Source organism: Leptidea sinapis, chromosome 7 (assembly GCF_905404315.1).
Source record: "Leptidea sinapis chromosome 7, ilLepSina1.1, whole genome shotgun sequence".
Classification (NCBI taxonomy): Eukaryota; Metazoa; Arthropoda; class Insecta; order Lepidoptera; family Pieridae; genus Leptidea; species Leptidea sinapis.
In genome coordinates, this window is record NC_066271.1 from 946,724 (window position 1) to 967,637 (window position 20,914).

Genomic DNA, 20,914 nt, shown 5'->3' on the forward strand with positions numbered 1-20,914 from the left:
GCTTTGCCCTCCAGATGACCACGAAATTGGCTATCACTCGAGATTTCGAGACCCAGTATTCCGATACTAGGCGAGGCTTTAAGGGAAGTGTTGTCGAAGAGCGGTGATACGACAAATGGGGGTTTTTTTAGTGGTAAACGCGCAAACTTGAGTCTTCTGGGGGTTAAATTGGATAAGGTTCAATTTACCCTATTTCGCGCCCTTCTCGAGAGAGGACTCGATAGAAGACACAAGTTTCTCCCGGCACTGGTCGACGTTTTCCCCAGAGAGACCTGCATGGCCCGTGTATACGGCATCACTAGTGCTGTCATCTGCATAGCAATGAATGTTGGAGGTGTCCAACATATCATTGATATGCAGATGAAACAGCGTGGGAGACAGCACACAGCCTTGGGGCACTCCAGCATTCACGGGCTTCGGGTTCGAGCAATATCCGTCGACAACGACCTGCATGCTGCGCCCAGTGAGGAATCTGGAGGTCCACTTGCACAAACTCTCGGGAATCCCAAATGATGGAAGTTTTGAGAGGAGCGCCTTGTGCTATACACGATCAAAGGCCTTCGCTATATCCAGGCTAACTGCCAGGCCTTCACCCTTGCTTTCAATAGCTGCAGCCCATCTATTTGTTAGGTACCAGAAGATGACCTGCCAACCGACCATGGCGAAACCCGTATTGTGGGTCGTTGATCAACTGGTGACCCTCTAGGTATACCAAGAGCTGACGGCTAATTATGCTCTCCATGATTTTGGAGAGCAGGGAGGTAATAGCAATAGGCCTGTAGTTTGCCTGATCCGAACTGTCTCCTTTTTTTGGATCGGATGGACAAGGGCTGACTTCCATGAGTTAGGGACTACGCCTTTTGAATAAGAGTGCCGGAATAAACGCGTTAGCACCGGCGTCAACTCAGGGGCACACGTTCTAAGCACGATTGGAGAAATGCCATCAGGCCCGCTCGACTTCCTGACGTCCAACGAAAACAGAGCTCGCCTAACCGTATGGGCCAGGGTGTCATTCCTCATGTGCAACGGCGGCATGGACGGCTGGCTGAAGTTACCAAGAGCAGCTTTCGACAACGACCAGAACTTGCGTGTTCCGGTCGGAAAGCTGCTCGCCTATTTTGACGACGTGTTTTGAATTTGCGCGGGCGATTTGCCGCTTAAAAAATCTTGAGGCACGGTTGTATTTCCTCTTAAGGACTATGCAGTTCGAATCCTTTGTGCCCAGCGCCGCAACCCAAGTTCGATACGCCTGTTTTTTGCAGTCAGTGCTGCTTTGACTGACGCATCGAACCAGGGCTGTGATCTGCCTCCGATCGGTACTACAGAGCTTGGTATAAAAATATCCTAGCCCTGCAGTATCACATCGGCTACTGCAACGGCGCAGGCACTAGGATCATCCGAAGGGATTCAAACCCTGCCCCAAGGGTAGGATGCAAAAAAGGAACGCATCCTATCCCAATCTGCTGACTTGTAGTGCCAAACGCGGCGGGTCGCTGGTGGTCTGCGACGTTGGCGTCGGATAGGCACTACACTCCTGACCAGGCAATGGTCGGACGTTCCGAGAGGGGCGTTAACAAAGACCTGGTAACCATCGGGATGTGTAGTCAGCAGAAGATCCAATAAGGACGGCATGTGGCTATCCACATCCGGGAGCCGCGTTGGCGACTCAACCAATTGGGACAGACCATACGCTAATGCAAAATTATGCACAGGTCGCCCTGCGTAGTCTGTGGTGCGTGATCCAAGCCATACATGATCCATGGCCACCGGTCCTCGACACTGACCTATGCGAAACATAGCGGCACTAGGCCGCTACTTCACGCCGGTATTCTGTGCGAGTGTGGTAATTAACCCGGACGAGTCTGGCCCGATTGTGCTGACGTCATTAGACGGCAGCGTGACTCTCCCACTTTTAAAAAGCCCTTAGTCGCCTCTTACAACACACATGGGCCTGGGACTCCCCTATTCTTTTTACGCCCCGGGGAAAGTACAGGGCAAACGCTTTGTCATATTAGGATTGAATGCTTCTACGCTTTGTCATATTAGGATTGAAAGCTTCTACGCTTTTTCATATTAGGATTGAAAGCCTGTCGCTTTGTCCAAGTTTACTTCTTAGAGCTCCACGCTTGTGGTGGGGTGTCTTTATCCAAGTTTACTTCTAAGAGCGCTACACCTATGGTGGGGTGTAGGATTGAAAGCCTGTCGCTTTGTCCAAGTTTACTTCTTAGAGCTCCACGCTTGTGGTGGGGTGTAGGATTGAAAGCCTGTTGCTTTGTCCAAGTTTACTTCTAAGAGCGCTACACCTATGGTGGGGTGTAGGATTGAAAGCCTGTCGCTTTGTCCAAGTTTACTTCTTAGAGCTCCACGCTTGTGGTGGGGTGTAGAATTGAAAGCCTGTTGCTTTGTCCAAGTTTACTTCTAAGAGCGCTACACCTATGGTGGGGTGTAGGATTGAAAGCCTGTCGCTTTGTCCAAGTTAACTTCTAAGAGCGCTACACCTATGGTGGGGTGAAGGATTGAAAGCCTGTCGCTTTGTCCACGTTTACTTCTAAGAGCGCTACGCTTTTGGTGGTGTGGATTAGAATTTTTAGTATAATCCCGGAGATGGGTTATGTTGAAAGCTTTGACGCTTTACTAGATTCCGCTAGACAGATGATGCTGAAAGCTGCAACGCTTTGCAGCGTGTTTTAAGTGCTGCCTCTGAGCAATGCTGAAAGCCCCCAACGCTTTGCTATACGCCAGAGCTTTGACGTGCTGAAAGCTTTAACGCTTTGCTTTGTGGGAGGTTGAAAGCTGTTTGTAAACGCTTTACTTGTGTGCTATGCGTTGTGGCGTCTAGGCTGGAATTGACGTCGATTATTCAACGCGAGAGCACGTTGGATTGGAGAATGGCCGTGTCGGATAATTAGAATATAAAAATAATATGGACTGTATGATTATATTCTACTCTGTGTATTGGGCTGAACTGATGGCGAACGTCTTCTTTCAAAGTGTGTTTGAAGTTGTCACTGTGTACGTCACTGTCGGTGACGTGATTGAAGTTAGTTATTATTGTCCATCAGTAGCGCGCTCATTTAGAAGTGGCATTCGTCTTCAAGCTAGCGCCCGCGCCGGTTGTGCGCATTGATCGACTTAAAACAACATTGAGGATACCAACACCGTGACACCCGATTTTAAATCCAAATAAATCTCCGAGATATATTATTAAAAGATCATTAAACAATTTAAAATTGCAAAATAAACATACCTTAAAGTCGAAGTATCCCTTCATCCCCTTTTGAGGGTCGAAGTTGAGAGCCACAGCGCCCGTTTCCTCATTGACCAAGAACGGCGACACAGCCAGGTTCTCCAGCCCTTCAGTGAGAGTCTGTTTCACCTGCCCACCCAGGTGGTAGCCCACTCTAGCGTTATCACCCTCGTCATTGTCAATGGCCTAGAATCATAAGTGTTGCATACTTACTACTTCTTCTATTTTGCTAATCGATGTGGTTTTTTGTCAGAAAAATTGTCGATATAAACTAGACTTTAGCTGGCGTTTAATTACGCTTTCCATGATTTTGGGCAGCAAGAAGTTAATAGCAATAGGCCTGTAGTTAGCCGGAATCTGAAACTAAATCGGAACTGTCTCCTTTTCTTTTGGATCGGATGGACAAGGGCTGACTTTCATGAGTCCGGGATTAAGAATCCCGAATAAGAGCGTTAGCACTGGCGTCAACTCAGGGGCACACGTTCTAAGCACGATTGGAGAAATGCCATCCGGCCCGCTCAAATTTTTTTTTACGGAAAAGGAGGGCAAGCGAGCGTACGGGTCACCTGGTGCTAAGTGATCACCGCCGTCCACATTCTCTTGCAACACCAGAGGAATTACAGAGGCGTTGCCGGCCTTAAAGGAAGGTGTTGGCGCTTTTTTTGAAGGTACCCATGTCGTATCGTCCCGGAAACACCACACAAAGAAGTTCATTCCACAGCTTTATAGTCTATGGAAGAAAACTCCTTAAAAATCGCACTGTGGAGTACACACATCCAGATGGTGGGGATTGACTTCTGTATGTCCATCGAAAACAGAGCGCGCCGAACAGTTTTCTGTCTGATTTGTACTTCAGGTCTGACACCGCGGGATGGTCAGCGGTGTTTTCCCGTTGTCGTCTAGAGTCGAGTTGAAGGCAAAAAAGGGTGAACTGAAGATTGGCTTTCTCTTTATCCAGGGTGTCATTTCTCATGTGTAGCAGCGGCAGGGACTGCAGGTTGAAGTTATCAAGAGCAGCTTGCAAAGCCCAGAACTTTCTTGTTCCAGTAGGATAACTAGAAATCTACACGCTGATTTTAACGACGTGCTTCGATTTCTCACGAGCGATTTGCCGCCAAAAGAATCTAAAGGAATGGTTTTTGTTTGGATTTTTTCGAATTCTTTCCCTTACTGCTTTGACCCCTTTTTCGTACGAACACTATATGGACGGCCAGATCTTTTTCTGTCACAAACAGATGAGGTCTCATTGTACCTATTAATAGATACACAAACATTTTACTAATACCAAGCGTATGGGGGGTTTTAAAAATTGCATTTGGCTCAACGCAATCACAGCGATTCGGTTCTCTTTATCACCCCACTCCATTTTAATATCCCAAAATATTGTACAATGTATTGGCGGTAAAATGAGAAAACTCAATGAACAATCATATAAAAATTCCAGATTCCAAATTCAAAAGTAAGATTTTGTTTATTTTTAATTGTAACATTATTTATGGTCAGACTTAGTATTGTTTAAGACATGTAAACTCAGTGAAATCGTTGCCTTTAATAGAGATTAAGACTGGCATTTGAACTAGTTTAAGTAAAACTGAGTTTGAAGTGTCATTGGCGAAATCGGTGCTAAAAGGTTCATATTACCCCCGGGGAAGAGAGTCCAAGAAGCTATTATTTCCTTTAAAATACATAAAAAGTAATGTTTTTACTATAAAGTTATATACCATAACATGCATGAATTCGATGCCGAAGTCCGCCTCAGTAGTGATCCCGCCCGTGAATATCTTACTGACAAACTTCGGGCCATTGTCATTAACATCGTCCACTCTTACATGCACGGTCAGGGCACTGATTGCATCTTTCTTTACATCGTACTTCGGTTTCATCAAACAGTCTTCAGTAGCCAGAACTGTTAAAGAGTAATTTGACTTTTGTTCGCGATCTAGAGGCTTCGATGATAACCTAAAAATTTGACAGTTTTTTTACTAAAACATTTTAAACTAACTTAAAAATTATTCACTCCTTACTTAGTCAAATAAAAATTTTATTGTCTTAGTCATAAGACCATAAAATTTCAGAGTCATCTGTACGCAACAACCACTGTCTTACAGATTCGTTAAAGCTCTTAAGTTTAATTCAGACACCTAACTCCGCAAGGACTACTGGAGCAAGAAGTCTCTTGAAAATTGGAGACGTTACGAAAATTACATAACTTGAATTTAAAATGAAAAATATTTATTTCAGTAAAAAAAGTGGTACAAACATAATAGTGGATGTGACCTTCAATTCAGTAAAAAGCACCTGTGTCAGAAGGCCACGCTCTTCCATATCAATTAAAATTAACAGTACCAAAAACTAGGGATCACAAATTAAGTCTAAAAATATAATGTAACAAAAGTAAAATATTATACAAACAGGATGTCTGTGTGTGTGCGTGTGTTTTTTTTTTCTGAGGGGAAAAATACTTATACGTATCATAAGATAAAGATCGTATTGATCTCGTATGTCGGGCTCGATTTGAAGGCCAATAACGACTAAAAAACCACCTCTTCTTCTATCTCCTTAGCCCCCATGGAATCGCCGCAAGGCATTTCTTCACGGAGGGAGAATCTAGCTTTTGCTATTTCCAACTAAAAACTATAAGTTAACTGCAGCGGCTTTTCTTGCCCTCTCTAACCTACGCAACTCTTTTAGTATTTTTGCAGCGTATGCACTAGTTGCATCCCATGCTACTTCAGAAGTAAGCATTACGCTGATAAGGTTATTAGGTGTAATACTTGTACCTACTGTCTTCTCCCATTTGTCCCGAGCGGTTATGTATCGATGGCATTTAAAAAATACATGATTTGCATCTTCGATTGCGTCTGTGCAGTTTGGGCAATCCGTGGAGTCCTTATTTTTAAACCTGTGGAGGTACTGTCTGTAACATCCGTGGCCAGAGATCATCTGGGTCAGGTAGTAGTTAACCTCCCCATGCTTGCGGATAACCTATGGCGCAATTTCGAGTATCAGGCGGTAGGTCCAACGTCCCTTACTTGAAGTACTCCAGCGTTCTTGCCATCGTTGCAAAATCCTCTGTTTTTGTTTGCTTTTGAGTTCAGCTCGCAACATTGAGGTTTCCGTCTTCCTGTGATGAAACATCGCTCTACGTTCTTCAGCCAGTATGTCTGGGGGTAGGGTTTCAGCTATGACAAATGCAGCTTCGCCCGAGACTGTACGGAAAGCGCTCGCTACGCGGAGAGCACTCAGTCTGTAAACTGGTGTGACTTTGCGTTGTACCTCTTGATTTGCTAGTGCTTTTGACCATTTGGCTACTCCGTACATCACTATTGACGTAACTGCCAATGCAAGAACCCTTCTTCTTTTTTGTTTTGGACCACCTACATTTGGCATGAGCCTGGCTAGCTTTGGTACCATGGCAGACGCTGCGTCTGCTTCTTAAAATTTAGGCGTGTGTCTATCATCAATGTTCTACGTAATAATTTAAAAATAGAATATAATGACGTCATTATGGATGAAAAAAAGGAAACTTCATTTTTAGGTATTATTTAAGACAATGAACTTAAATGGACATCACACATAAATGAGGTCTGTGGTAGAGTAAATAAATTTGTTTATGCCCTGAGGCGCCTACGAAAAATTACAGATTTAGGTACCACACTGTCAGCTTACCATGCTCATATTGCATCTATCTTGAGATACGGTCTTATAATTTGGGGTAATGGCGTAAACATCCAAAAAGCATTTATTGCACAAAAAAATGTATCCGTGCAATTTGTGGGGTAGGTCCGTACGAATCGTGTAGACCGCTGTTTATTAAACTGAAATTGTTAACCTTGCCGTGCCTATACATTTACGAAATAAGCATTTTTGTAAAAAGGCATAAATATCTTTTCACCACTGCCAAGGAAATGTATGACCGCGACCAACGATATCCAAATAGACTTGTTTACAAAAAAGCACCCAGGACTACTTTGTTTACTAAAAATTGTCATGCCATGTGTATTCAAATATTTAATAAACTTCCCAATACTATTAAAATGTTGAATATCGGTCCTTTTAAAACTCAATTATATCAATGGCTAATTAGTTACAATTTTTATGCTGTATCCGACTTTTTAAATTTGTGATTTTTTTTTTATAATCTTGTGTTTAACTTTGACTACATAATATGGATATGACATGTATATTTTGTGTAGATGCTAATGTAATGTAACAATGAAATATTATGTGCTGTAATCTTAGAATTTTATTATTATATAATGATATGGAGGTAATGTAATTTGCATGCCCTTTTTGGCTAATGTGTTGATTCGTATAGAATTATTTTGCTAACTTGTATACACACATTATGCAAATAAAGAATTATTATTATTATTATCAGCCCGAGGTATCGTATGAAAGGTTGAGAGGTGATGTCGTAGTTTCCTACTTTTAACGATACTGTTTCTATTCTTTTTCTACTGGTGATGAGGACGGCTTCAGTTTTGTGCTCTGCGAGCTTAAGGCCTTGGTCCATCCATTTACGCACTACAGCAAAGGTCTCATCAAATCTCCACTCAATTTCCTCCACGTGTTTTGATACGATGACAATAGCCAAGTCATCTGCAAAGGCAACAAGTTCTGTATCGAGTGGAAGATCCTGCTTTAATAGCCCATCGTACATTATGTTCCAAAAGAGCGGGCCCAGCACAGAGCCTTGGGGGACGCCTCCTGTGATCTGGTATTGTAATAGTCCAGACTCTTTTATTCAAGGACCCTGTTTGAGAAATAGCTGGCCACTATTCTTTGTAAATACATCGGGACATTCAATTCAGCGAGACGGTACATGATAACCTCCCTCCCTGCGTGCGCGTGTGTGTGTGTGTGTATCTGTTTGAGTATGTGTGTTTGAGCATGTGTGCGTGTGTGTGGTGTGTGTCATTGTTACTTTTCCTAAGGTATACCTAAAATTTACTCCGTAGTTAAATAGCTCTTCCATTTACCACCTTAGGAACATAAATAATGGTATAAATCTACAGCTAGCGATTGTGTAAGACGAATGAGCATTCAGTACCCCATGCCCGCTCACCCGAGTTGGTTAACTAAATTGTTTGCATTGCGGATATATAGCTTTTAAGAGTCTATTGTATTAAGAAGTATTCAATTATGTATTTATTGAAAAGACCAACAGCTTTTACCTCCTATTTGCTGCCGGCAACGGCATGAGACCACCGTTTATTACTCTGTTATAAATATAAAGTTAGCACACAAGACATTAATGTTACAAACGAGTCTTCAAAATTAGTGTACATATAACAGCCTAAATTACAGGTCTCTCTATATAAACAAAAAATCAACTTAACTTACTTTAACATAATAATATGTGTAGTTTAAAAACATTATAAAAACCATATTATGTGTATGATATTATCTATTGGTCCTTCGATCCGGAGTGAAAGTAAAGTGAAAACATAGTGTAATAAGCAGCGAATCTTGGACTTATAAAGGAGTTTGCAAAGTTCGCTAACTGGGTTATAAGTGATTATTATACTTTAACATTATCATTACAAAAATAATATAATGGCAATAAATATGTAACATTACCTGTGCGAACCTCTATCTAACTCAAACATGGAGTCTCCATCACCGTCCACAATGTAATAACAGATTGGCAGCACCGGCTCATCTCCTCTGTCTATCTCGTCTTTTTCCACTACGTTGGGCAACACTGTGCTATAGTTGGACATGTTCTCCGTAATGTTCAGCATTATGTGTCTCTGTGGGAACCTTGGTCGATAGTTGTCGACGTTTTGCACGTATACCGTAAGGTCCAGGTCGGAGCTAAGGGGTGTTGGCAGGCCTAAGTCGTAGGCTTCTATTCTCAGCTACAAATAAAAAGGTTGCTTTCAATCATGGCTATTTTGACAGTTTTTCAGTCATGTAGTTTTATAAACAATAATTTTGAAGAAACAATATTATGTTTTTATGGACAGTATTGTATCGATTAATTATTAGTACCTAAATCGGAAATATGCTAAATTATTTTGCTATATTTCGCAGAATGGTTAAATGAATGAATGAATGAATATGAAATAACTAAATAATGTTTGTATTACATTAAAGCATTAATATAGTTCATAGAATATATTTTTTCCTAATAATTCATATACTTTAAGATATCATTCAATATTTTAAGATTTTGATAATATAATATTATAGTGATGCGTCGTCTATGTTATATTAGTGTCAGACAGTGGGAGGCTCCTTTCCACAGAATGCCGGCTAGATTATGGGTACCACAACGGCGTCTAGTTTCTGACGTGAAGCAGTAATGTGTAAGCATTATTGTGTTTCCGTCTGAAGGGAGCAGTAGCTAGTGAAGTTACTGGGCAAATGAGACTTAACATCTTTTGTCTCAAGGTAATAACGAGCGCAATATTGTCGTGTCGGTCAGATTTTTTGGGTTTTTCACGAATCCTGAGCGGCACTGCACTGTAATGGTATCAATTATCATCAGGTGAACGTCCTGCCGTGTCGTCATACAACACACCTGGTACAGGGTACGTTTGTCTCTGTCGAGGCTGGCCGCCGTGGCCAGTAGTCCGCTAGAGGGGTGGATGGTGAAGTGAGTCCAGTCCGCGGTGACGTCACGCCTCAGGCGGTACCGCACGGCGCCGTTGGGGCCGATGTCCGCGTCTATGGCCTTCACTGTCACCACGGGTGTGCCGACAGTCGCGTTCTATATAATAATAATAATAATTAAGGTTTTTATTCATATAGAAACATAACAACAAAAACATTAACTTAAGCATAAATTATTCTTCTTTTTTTATGGAAAAGGAGGACAAACGAGCGAGTTAACTAATCGCCGCCGCCCACATTCTCTTAATACCAGAGGAATCACAGGAGCGTTGCCGACCTTTAAGAAAGGTGTACGCGCTTTTATTGAAGGTACTTATGGGCGCAAATCGCCACCTACCGTCAATTGTTTGCAACTATTGATATATCTGAAATATATAAGATTTAAATACAAATAGCTATTTGTTAACATAAAACTGTTATTTATTAAGGTCTAACTAAAATGTTTGAAGATGTTTCATGTCTCTTTTTTTTGTATTAATTTGTATTAGAATTAATATCGTTATTCTGTATCAAACTTTATTATTTTATGCATTAAGTCTATCTTAATTGTATTTCGAAACTTGCTTGCAGCGCCGTCTTCTTACTTCGTAATGTTTGTTCAAATTAAATGAACAAACTATTATATAAATCATTTGAAGTTACATAAATTCACTAATACATTTATTGAGCTGTATTTAGGAATTATTTTACAATACCTAATTGTCTTTGTGTTTTAAAAGAAGTTGTATCTACTCTGTTTCATCTATTGTACGGAAGCTAACCCTGGTGTAACACCGACAGCAGCGGTGGGATCACAGCCCCATGACTTAGGGCCTCCAGATGGGATGGTCTTTGCCATGAATCAAGTGATGGGTCTCCTAATCTCCATAACGAAAAGTCAACCCTGATGGAAAATATCATGTATCAGGGACTGGTGTGCTAATTATATTTAGCTCCATGAAGTTCGAATGAAGGGATCTTGTGACGACGTTGATAGGCAATTGAGAGGACGAACAAAAACATGGGCCGACACCTGGTCACGTGGGAACGATTGAAGAAAGAGCTGACACGGTTGGCAACGACACGGCCGAGACTTGGGCGTCCTTCAGGAGGGTTCGACTAGAAGCTACCGATGCCGAGGTAGTGGATGCACTGGTAACAGGTATTTATTCTGTTTTTATTTGTTCTGAATTGTTGAGAAATACCCCTAATTCACTTCACAAAGGATCAAGTCATATGTTTTAATTGCATTAAGAAAGACTGCAAAAATCCCTTTAAAAATATCTATTTGATAATTTGTTTATTTGATTGTAACAAATCAAATAATAATTCCAATTCCCGTGAGTTTTAGTAAAGTTTATTGAGTGTGAATACTGACATCGGATGGGCCACTAAGATAAAAATTGTTACCGCCGTCAAAATGACTAACGTAACGCCCCAAACAAAATACCTATTGTTCATCTATATAACGGGGCACTTTTAATGTAATTATTGGTGAATTATAACCGTCTTCTCAATACAGACTGTTCGAGCGAAAATAACTCGCTTCGTTGCCCGAAAACAAACAGTTATGCCTTCAAAAACATAACTTATAAAAAACGATAGCAAGTCTCGCAACTCGGTTATTCTAACGTAGAAGCTTGTGAGATCCATGTAGTACCAAGGCGGTCTATTTATTCAGTCCAAACTGTCTTTAGTTATTACATAATTAGCTATCCTAGCATCATCTTATAGTAGTGACCATATCAATTAAAAATAGATTACTAATTCTAAATTTGAAGCTTCTATATCTGCTAGACGTGCCTAAGAGTTTATAGATCGGTCAGTCAGTCAGTGACATGAAGAAAATTTGACTAGTTATAATTCTTAAGCTACTTGTTCAAATTGAATGAAATTTGAAAGTGTTGATACAATGCCTGGTTGGTAACTGATAATTCCGGCTTCTTGTTTTACCTACAACGAAGTTGGATCGAAATGGCATGAACTGCTTCGAGAAAAGGATAGTACGGCCGTGCCACTTGTTGTTGCTCGGCTTGGCAGATTTCAAAACGAGGAATTACAGCTCTAGTTGAAATTGATAATGTTCGCTTAGAGCTCGAGTTGATGTAGTAAGTGATAATGAAAATCAGTTTGGCATCTTAATAGATTTTAGACTTAGCGAGTACAATTAATCACGAGTTTTTTTTAATCAATGAATGTATAAATTTGACATCCGCTTTTGAATTTGATACCGACCTTATCAATATGAATAATAATTTCAATGAGTTCCAGATAATTTTACATCTGGAAATCGGTTTTATATGTGAGCTATAAATTAGATTAAAATAGCCCGACGAAATCGTGCAACAAAATCCGGGATATTATCAAAGACTTAAACGAAAATGGCATAATAAGAGAGCTCTTTCCCGTTAAGCAGCCCTATATAACTAGTAAAGAAAAAGAATAGCACGGACCGACTTTGCTTTGATTTCTGGAAGTTTAATTCAAATGCCGTTAGAGATAATTTAATCCTTTACCCCTTATAGCAGACCAAATTGATACATTAGGCAAAGCTCAATATTATAGTTGGTGTAGACATGCGATAAAGGATTCGAGCCCACATAATTTGATTGACTTATAATTATCGTTTAAATTCAAATTACAACGAATTTAAATGAAGATTTAATTTTAAATTAAATAGTTTCATAGCTACTGTTAACCAAGCCGCGTGATATCGTCTCACGACCTTCGTGACCATTTAAAACCTCATTTATTTTAAATCCGGATCGAAGTTAAAACATGCGCAGCATTCCACATTCTTATTTCGGTGATTTAACGATTTTGAAGGTCAAGTTCCGTGATATAAAATGATGGTACGCTGTATACAGCTTTTGATGATGACGAACAAGAGATCAGCTAAATAATTCAAAAATAATTTTCAATGTAAATCTCAGTATAGATTTGTGTGGAAATTGTTAAAGAAGAAATTATAATTAAAATATTGGAATAAAGTAATCCGTGAACAATACCGTAATGATAGTTAACTTTTATCAATTTTTGTGTTGAATTTCACGTAGTGTTACGGTGCTTATAGGTTTAGTGAAAATATACAGCTCATAAGAGGTGTAACGCTCATAAAAATCGTGTTTACGTATCTAGTAGTAGTTTGAGGAATTTTAAAATATTAATTTTTATGTTTCAACAGTGAGTTGCATTATTTCTCGCCACTCTCAATTGCGTACAAATTAGTTTGCGTGTAATTTAATTAATTGCTCGTGGTTTGAATTAAAATTTTCATGTGTGAAAATAATTTTATCTACACCCATGCTTTAAATCCTCTATTAAAGATTCTGAAACAGTTACCTTATTGGCAACATTAAAAGACCTAATGTTCTAATAACCATTACATCTCCAAAAGAGTGTTGTAATTTTGTACTGAATTTCATAATAACATTCCTATGTTTTTTTATCCCTTCATGCGCAAAGAGTTTCAACATACAGCCACATTCTTATTGCTCGATGCGTGGTATCTGACATTGACATTATCCTTAAAGTTATATTATGTATTTTATCTACACCCATGCTTTAAATCCTCTATTAAAGATTCTGATACAGTTAGCTTATTACCAACATTAAAACACCCAATGTTCTAATAACCATTACATCATCCAAATGAGTGTTGTAATGTTGTATTGGATTTCATAATAACACTCCTATGTTTTTTTTCATCCCTTCATGCGCAAAGAGTTTCAACAGACAGCCACATTCTTATTGCTCGATGCGTGGTATCTGTATGAATTTCAAAAAAAGAACATTTTTGTTTACGTGCGCTCCACACACCCAGAACGTCGCGCGCCGTAAAAAGAAGTACGTTATTCGAATCCCCGCCATTTTTCTTCGATATTTTATCGTTTTGTTTACAAAATATGAGCGATTCATTTTAAACGCTGCAGAAGAACATTTTATTCGAGTGAATTTTAATTATTGCACTATACAAAATGTAAATTACTACTAAAATAAGTAATTGTTTCATTAATACTTAGTTTATTTGTATATAATCAGTAATTAATGATATTCGGTTACTACTAGGACTGGTGTTTTAATGTTAATTAAAATAATTAACACTCATGTGATAGTATTATCACAACAAATCCACACTGGTGTTTTAATACCCCTTATTACACAACAGTTGCATAAATAACTATTAGCGGAATTAACACTTATAACATTTGCATCTAGCTTTTTTTTATGAAAATTAGGGATGAGACGAGGAGGATGTTCAGTTGATGGTAATTGATACGCCATGCCCATTACAATGCAGTGCCGATCAGGATTTTTGAAAAACTTAAAAATTCTGAGCGGCTCTACAATTGCGCTCGGTACCTTGAGACGATAGATGTTAAGTCTCATTTTCCCACAAATTTCACTAGCTACGGCGACCTCCAGATCGAAACATAGTAATGCTTACACATTACTGCTTCATGGCAGAAATGGGTGGCGTTGTGGTACCCATGATTTAGCCGGCGCCCTGTGCAATGAAGCTTCCTTATGGTGTATCTGTGTAGCAGATTCTCTTATTTCAGAAGGGGATGAAGAACAACACATAATATCTGTGTTTTCAATGATTTTTAAAACAACAAATTTCCGGGGCAATTAATAACCTCAGGTACTTTGATGGTGACATTCTGCGGAGGGTACACGAACAGCGGCGCGTGGTCGTTGTAGTCGCTCACACACAGCCGCAGCCAGCCCCGCGCCGCGAGCGCAGGCCGCGCCAGGTCGCGCGCCTCCACCTCCAGCGAGTAGTTCCCGAAGCGGTCCCGGAGCGAGCCGCGCGCGAACAGGCGCCCGCTGTTGGCGGCGCCACCCACTTGCTCGATATGGAACAGATCTAGAGTGTTGAAAATTAAAATTTATTACTAACACATCACCACATCTAATGAAGTAACTACTGTAAATTTTGCTCCCTTGTATTCAATTTGTCCTATCTACACTTATTACAAACGTACACACCCGCCGGAAAATTCCAACATTTTTTTTATTGATTTGTATGAAAATACAGGACGATCCGAGCAGGACCTTCAGCTGATGGTAATTAATCGCCCTGCCCGTTATAATGCAAAGCCGCTCAAGAATCTTGAAAAACCAAAATTTCTGAGCGGCACTGCCGCCCCCATTCTCTTGCAACATTAGAGGAATCACAGGAGCGTTGCCGGCCTTTTAGAATGGTCTCCGCGCTCTTTTTCGTGTCGATGTTTCACGTCTCGTCCTGAAAACGCGCACAGTGATTCCACTGGTGTTGCAAAAGAATGAACAAAAAGAGATCGGTAGCAGCGATCACTAAATACCAGGCGACCCATATGCGTTTATTCTGATTTTCCATTAAAAAAATATAAACACTTTTCTAAATTAATATAAGCAAAATAGAAAAAAATTTAACAGGATACTAACTCAATTATATCAAACAGACTCGATAAGTAATAGAGCCAGGGGCGTGCATTGGTTTTCCAGCGCGATAGGCACTGGAAGCCAAACTAATCGTAGTTGCGACTAATATTTAAAAATTTTGTTCCTATAATTTTTCTGCCGTTCTATCAGATTGATCATGTTTATTAGCAAGATTTGTCAAACTATTCAAGTCCCCAAAACCAGTATCATTCCACAGTCTTCGTTCTAGAAAATAAACAGCAAGAAAAGCAGAACATAAATTGGAATGACGGCATCCAGCTAGCCAAGTGTATTTTTCGTAATACTTGGTATTGAAATATCTCATAGTTTTATCTTTTTGCTGAGTTTAACTAATATTTGGCATTGGTCTATTAAGAGAAACAATTTTTATTTTATCTACGAACGGAAATTCTACAAAAGATTACGTTCCTAATTCTGTAAACAAATCGTATTTTCACCATAATCGCGACACTGGAATTTCTTCATTACTTATATTTTAATTCCTTACTAGTTACCTATTTTAAACACAAAACACACAAACGAAACGAAACGAAAACCTTACTGGTTGGGTGTTCAATAGAAGTTCGATTATAGAATAAAGGAACTAAATTTATCTGAATTAACTTGGAATCTACTGTAGGTATATTATTTAAACTCTAAATATGGTAAGTACGCTATGCCTATTGGCATATATGGAATGCGCGCCCCTGAATAGGACTTCATAACTGAAAAGGCACTTAAACAGTAAATATAAATCAAAATGGCCTACCATGTCCCTTCCCCGCCACCAAATGGAACTGCACCCGTCCGTTGGGGGATGCGTTGTCATCAGCGTCAGTGGCCGAAATGGATACGATTGGTTCCCGGTGGTTGTGGAACTCTGTGACCGTCGTGCATTCTTCAGGTAGCTGAAGCACTGGCGGGTTGTCGTTAACGTCTTCTATTATCACACTGAGAAAAACATATTACAATAAGGGATGACACCAGCTTAGCTGATGGTAATTGACACGACCTGCCCATTAAAAGGCAGTGCCGCTGAGGATTGGGGATAATATTATAGTGTAGAGTATATGAATAAGCAAAATAGTATTCAATGAATAATAGTCTTTAATGAAACCGTATGTACGTCTAGATGCACGTCCGTTTAGGTATTAAATTTAATTTTTATGTATAATAAAGATTAGCATTCTTATATAAAATAACTAACCTTATTATTTACCTTATTAACCATGTCGCTAAATTAGATTGTCTTATCTTCGTTTATTTATTTGTTTATAATAATCTAGGGATATTTATTTTGTAATTAGCTAGTAAATATCTGTGAAAATTGTAAATAGCCTTTCATGTAAATATTTACCCTAAATAGTATTGGATTTAGCTGTAAGTTTTACAATTATAATAAAACAAACCCGGAAATTCTGAGTGGCATTACAATTGCGCTCTTCACCTTGAGACATAAGATGTTAAGTCTCTTTTGCTCTGTAATTTTACTAGCTACGGAGCCTTTCAGAAAGAAACACAATAATGCTTACACATTCACAACTCACAATAAAGCTTATACTCTGCTTGGTGGGTACCACACCCATAATATAGCCGGCATCCTGTGCAAAGGAGCCTACCACTGGTAAATGCCCTTAGTCGCCTTTTACCCTTGGGCCTGAGACTTCCCTATTATTTTTATGCCCTGGGGAAGCGCAGGGCATAATGTTTTTACACTAATTACGATGGACAAGGTATAGTTAATAGTATTATAACTTTATCACAACTGGCGTACCCCAGGGCTCTATCATCGGTAGCATAAACGTACCTAAAAGAAAGGTAATGCAACTATAACTTTTGTCCCATTTTTTTTTAGTGTATTAAAGTGAAACAAAAGTATTCAGCAAAAGTGCTCACAGGAATTCGATCATTCAGCCCAGCACTATACAGCCGAACGTGCGGTCAAATATATATTTAGGGTGGGAATCTATTTTACCGCACGTACCGTTGTACGGTGCGCAATGTTTAACTATCCAATAATGTATACCTACGTACTATAAATATACTTTTCACTTCTCATGCTCTGAAATTGCTTATTTGTGCACGATATAGGCTGCACAAAATCGATTTTTGTGCACAAGTGCATTAACGTATCTACTCATAAATGTATCTATATTAAGGCAAAGAAAATGAGCCATACAGCCAATAAAAAGTTCAGAGATAGAATTTGTTATTTTATAATATTTACTTTAATTTATTTGCCTCATGTGTTTTTAAGACATAAAATATATTAAAATTAAAAAACTGTAGGTTATTTAATTAATTTAAATTATATATATTTATATACATATATATATATATATAACTATATATATTATAAAATTAATTTAATAATAGGCTGCATAGGTCAGGAGCCCTAGATATCAATGTCGTAAGATTAAAAAAAAGCGGCGTGCTATTTCACGCCGCTTTTTTGTATCTTGTTTTTTCGTGCGTTTATTAATTTCTTCAAATTTGCTAAAATTGTTAAAAATGTCCATGTTATACTACTGTTTTATTTCCTCGCTATCTAAATGAAAAGCAGAGTTTATAACTCGTCCACAAAAACCATTTTATCCACGACATTAAACTCGGATAAACATGGATGCGTGTGTTGAAAAAATATTTTTTTCTTTTATCTGTCACTTATACAGATCATTACTATAACTACATCATTGTTAATCTTACTTTAATGTCGCCAAAAAGCATATTTGTGCCACAGACAACTTAACCTAGGTTAGGTATGATAGGTTCATAGAAATATTAGGTAAAACGTAGTACATACTATATTAAATACATACTATATTAAATACATACACAGTTGGCACTACAGTAGTGCCAACTAACAGTTGGTAGCATCATCACTGTGACAGTCGTGCCCTATATATGCCAGAGCGCTCAGTTCGAGAGAACATTAATTATTGTGAATTGTAAGGGGTAACGCTGCCCAAATTGTATTTATTTATTTGGATCATCAACATTACATATATTACACATTTATATAAACTTATGCTAGGTTCAAACCTGATATATGTAACAATTAAAGATGAACACATCATTCAATGGTAACAGTGAACAGTGTGATTTATACAGTCAAAAATGTCTAAGTACTAAAATTTATATTAAGTAAGGATATAATTTATATGCTTTTATAATCAAGAGGATATAGGTACATACTACTTGGAAAAAAAAACGTCATAGGTTAGCTTGATGTGCGAGAATTTTTACAAACTTTTTTGAATTATCGTTGAAAATATCGATTTCTGAATTTTTTGAGTTAACTTCGTTGTATAATCTACAAAGCCTGACGATGGGGGCGTTGAGTCCAATGTTTGTTCTGCAGTAAGGAATGTGAAAGATCTTGGATATCGTCTGTCTTGGTTATTTAAAGGGTATTGAGTGGAAATAGTAAAATACAGATGTTATATTTTAAGTGCGTTTAAATTACCAACCCCTACTACAATAATTTGCTAAAATGCTGCTAGGTATATTATATAATCTTCAAATTTCCCGTGTTGGCTGTATTGGGTGTGCCTTTCCTTAGAGCAAAAATCACCAGAGATAGGTATGTATGTAATACATTTCCCGCCCATCTAAGCGGCAACTCAAAAACTTTTTGGGTTTTATTTTTAATTTTTGTTTCATTTAAAAATACCAACACTTAGAAACATTATTGTATGAGACACGATGTATAATTCGATCCAAAAAAGCTCATGGCGTCACTGATACCACTCACGGTTTTTGACCCTTCTTATACAACTGTTCCACAAAATACTATAATAAAGGCATAATATGCACTTTAATTGTAATGTTCAAGATACTTATTTTCCGTCTATACGGTCTTGATAGAGCAGTAGTGGTTTTCAAGAATGTTTTGTAATCGAAGGCAGATGTAATGCGCCTCACAATTTATCGCCAGAGATAGTCTAAGCTTTTATAACAATCTGAACTTAAACTTACACTATCTGCTTGAAAGCGTTCCTGCTTTCTCCGTTGAGGAAACCGAACTGATAGTTATCCCATGCCTCCACCACCAGGTTGTATGTGGCCTGTGTCTCTCGGTCGAGCCCTTCTGATACGGTCAAGGCGCCAGTCTCCGCGTTAATAAGGAACTTTCCCTGCAATATAAACAGAATCACGATTATTATTTCTACGAAAATGTTACATACATCACAGTTATATAGCATTATATTTCCCCAATTTGTACTAATATTTACCAATTATAAAGTTGCCTTATAATTACTCAAATACTTACATGAGGCCGTAAGCCTCAAAGGCTTACACTTTACCTAAACAATAGTTCGTTGTCAAGATACAATGTATAAATTCTTATTAGAAATGCTTATTTCTAAAACCCGACCTCTAAAATACAAACGAGCAAGTTCCAGCCTGTTTTTCTATATAGTTAGTGTCGCTAATTATAGCGACACTAACTATTAAGTTCTGCGATACTCTTAGTACTTTCTACTATATTAATAATAATCTGCATCACAACACACCACCTTTACATCAATCAATAATACACAAAATATAAATCGTAGTTTATTTATCAATAATAATATCCTAGTGATGCTTGTTTTATACACCGTAACAAAGCGAATGTGACGTCATCATCGTCAGGTCCACAGATAATGTAACCGGGTGGTAGTGGCAGAACATTAAAGTTAGTTAGTCCACTTGTTGTATTACACGTATAACAGTAGCGATAGGAATACAGCCCGCAGAAAAATAGACGGAAAAATTCAATAAATTCATATGTTTATAGTATTTATTACCTGTGTAGAGACCCTATCAAGTAAGTATGTAATTTTGCCGTATTCTCCTGAGTCCAGGTCCGTGGCGCGAATATTAGCTACGACGGTGCCTGGATCCGTGTCCTCTTTCACTCGATACTCGAACGTGTTCGATTCGAATATTGGATTGTTGTCATTCTCGTCCAAAACCTAGAATTTAGAATACTTTTAAAGAAATTTTATTGAGGTGGTTTATTGCGTGTAAAAATACACTTTTAAACACAAAGTTCGAAGTGTATTTATAATATTGTAAACACAAGCCACCGCCTGCAACTATATAATGCGCAAATAAGGCCTCACATGTAGTAATGTTCCAATTCACATACAATGAAGAACGGCTCAAATCATCGACGATCAAGTCATCTCCGATTGGCTTGATTTTTTACGTACGAGTCAACTCTGTTAAGTGATCACCGCCGCCCACATTCTCTAGCAACACCAGAGAGGAATCACAGGAGTGTTGCCTTTAGGCCTTTGATTAGTAAGTCTCTTATTGTATTACAGCCAGACTTTTTCAATTTTCCTCACATACCTGTATAAATATATCGACAACAGAGTATCTGGGCGGCACTCCGCTGTCGATAGCTTTACAGGTCAAGTTGATCCATGGATACATCTCGTGGTCAATCCTGTTAGACACGACCATCTGTCCACTACTTTTATCTATGTGTACGAGTTCTAATAGATCCTCTGTCCCTGTAATCAAATGTTATTCCATTTATCAGAAATTTTATTTTATTATTCGTTCCAGGGTCGTTCTAATATCTTTTTGCCATAAGCAAATCTGTTTGACTTCCCCTTGTACCTGCCGACCAATTCCGATTTCCCG

The 20,914-nt window shown here is 38.7% G+C and overlaps 1 protein-coding gene across 1 annotated transcript in view; it reads right to left on the reverse strand.

Annotated features, from left to right (window-relative positions):
- LOC126965505 (cadherin-23) overlaps window positions 1-20,914 on the reverse strand; it is a 75,258-nt gene that overhangs the window by 13,226 nt on the left and 41,118 nt on the right. Inside the window, exons 18-26 of the mRNA XM_050809138.1 lie at window positions 20,618-20,781; window positions 20,068-20,235; window positions 19,253-19,410; window positions 16,044-16,225; window positions 14,488-14,717; window positions 9,777-9,965; window positions 8,831-9,111; window positions 4,969-5,206; window positions 3,248-3,433 (exon numbers count right to left, since the gene is read on the reverse strand). Coding sequence (XP_050665095.1) covers window positions 3,248-3,433; window positions 4,969-5,206; window positions 8,831-9,111; window positions 9,777-9,965; window positions 14,488-14,717; window positions 16,044-16,225; window positions 19,253-19,410; window positions 20,068-20,235; window positions 20,618-20,781 — 1,796 coding nt within the window. The remainder of the gene's footprint in view (window positions 1-3,247; window positions 3,434-4,968; window positions 5,207-8,830; window positions 9,112-9,776; window positions 9,966-14,487; window positions 14,718-16,043; window positions 16,226-19,252; window positions 19,411-20,067; window positions 20,236-20,617; window positions 20,782-20,914) is intronic.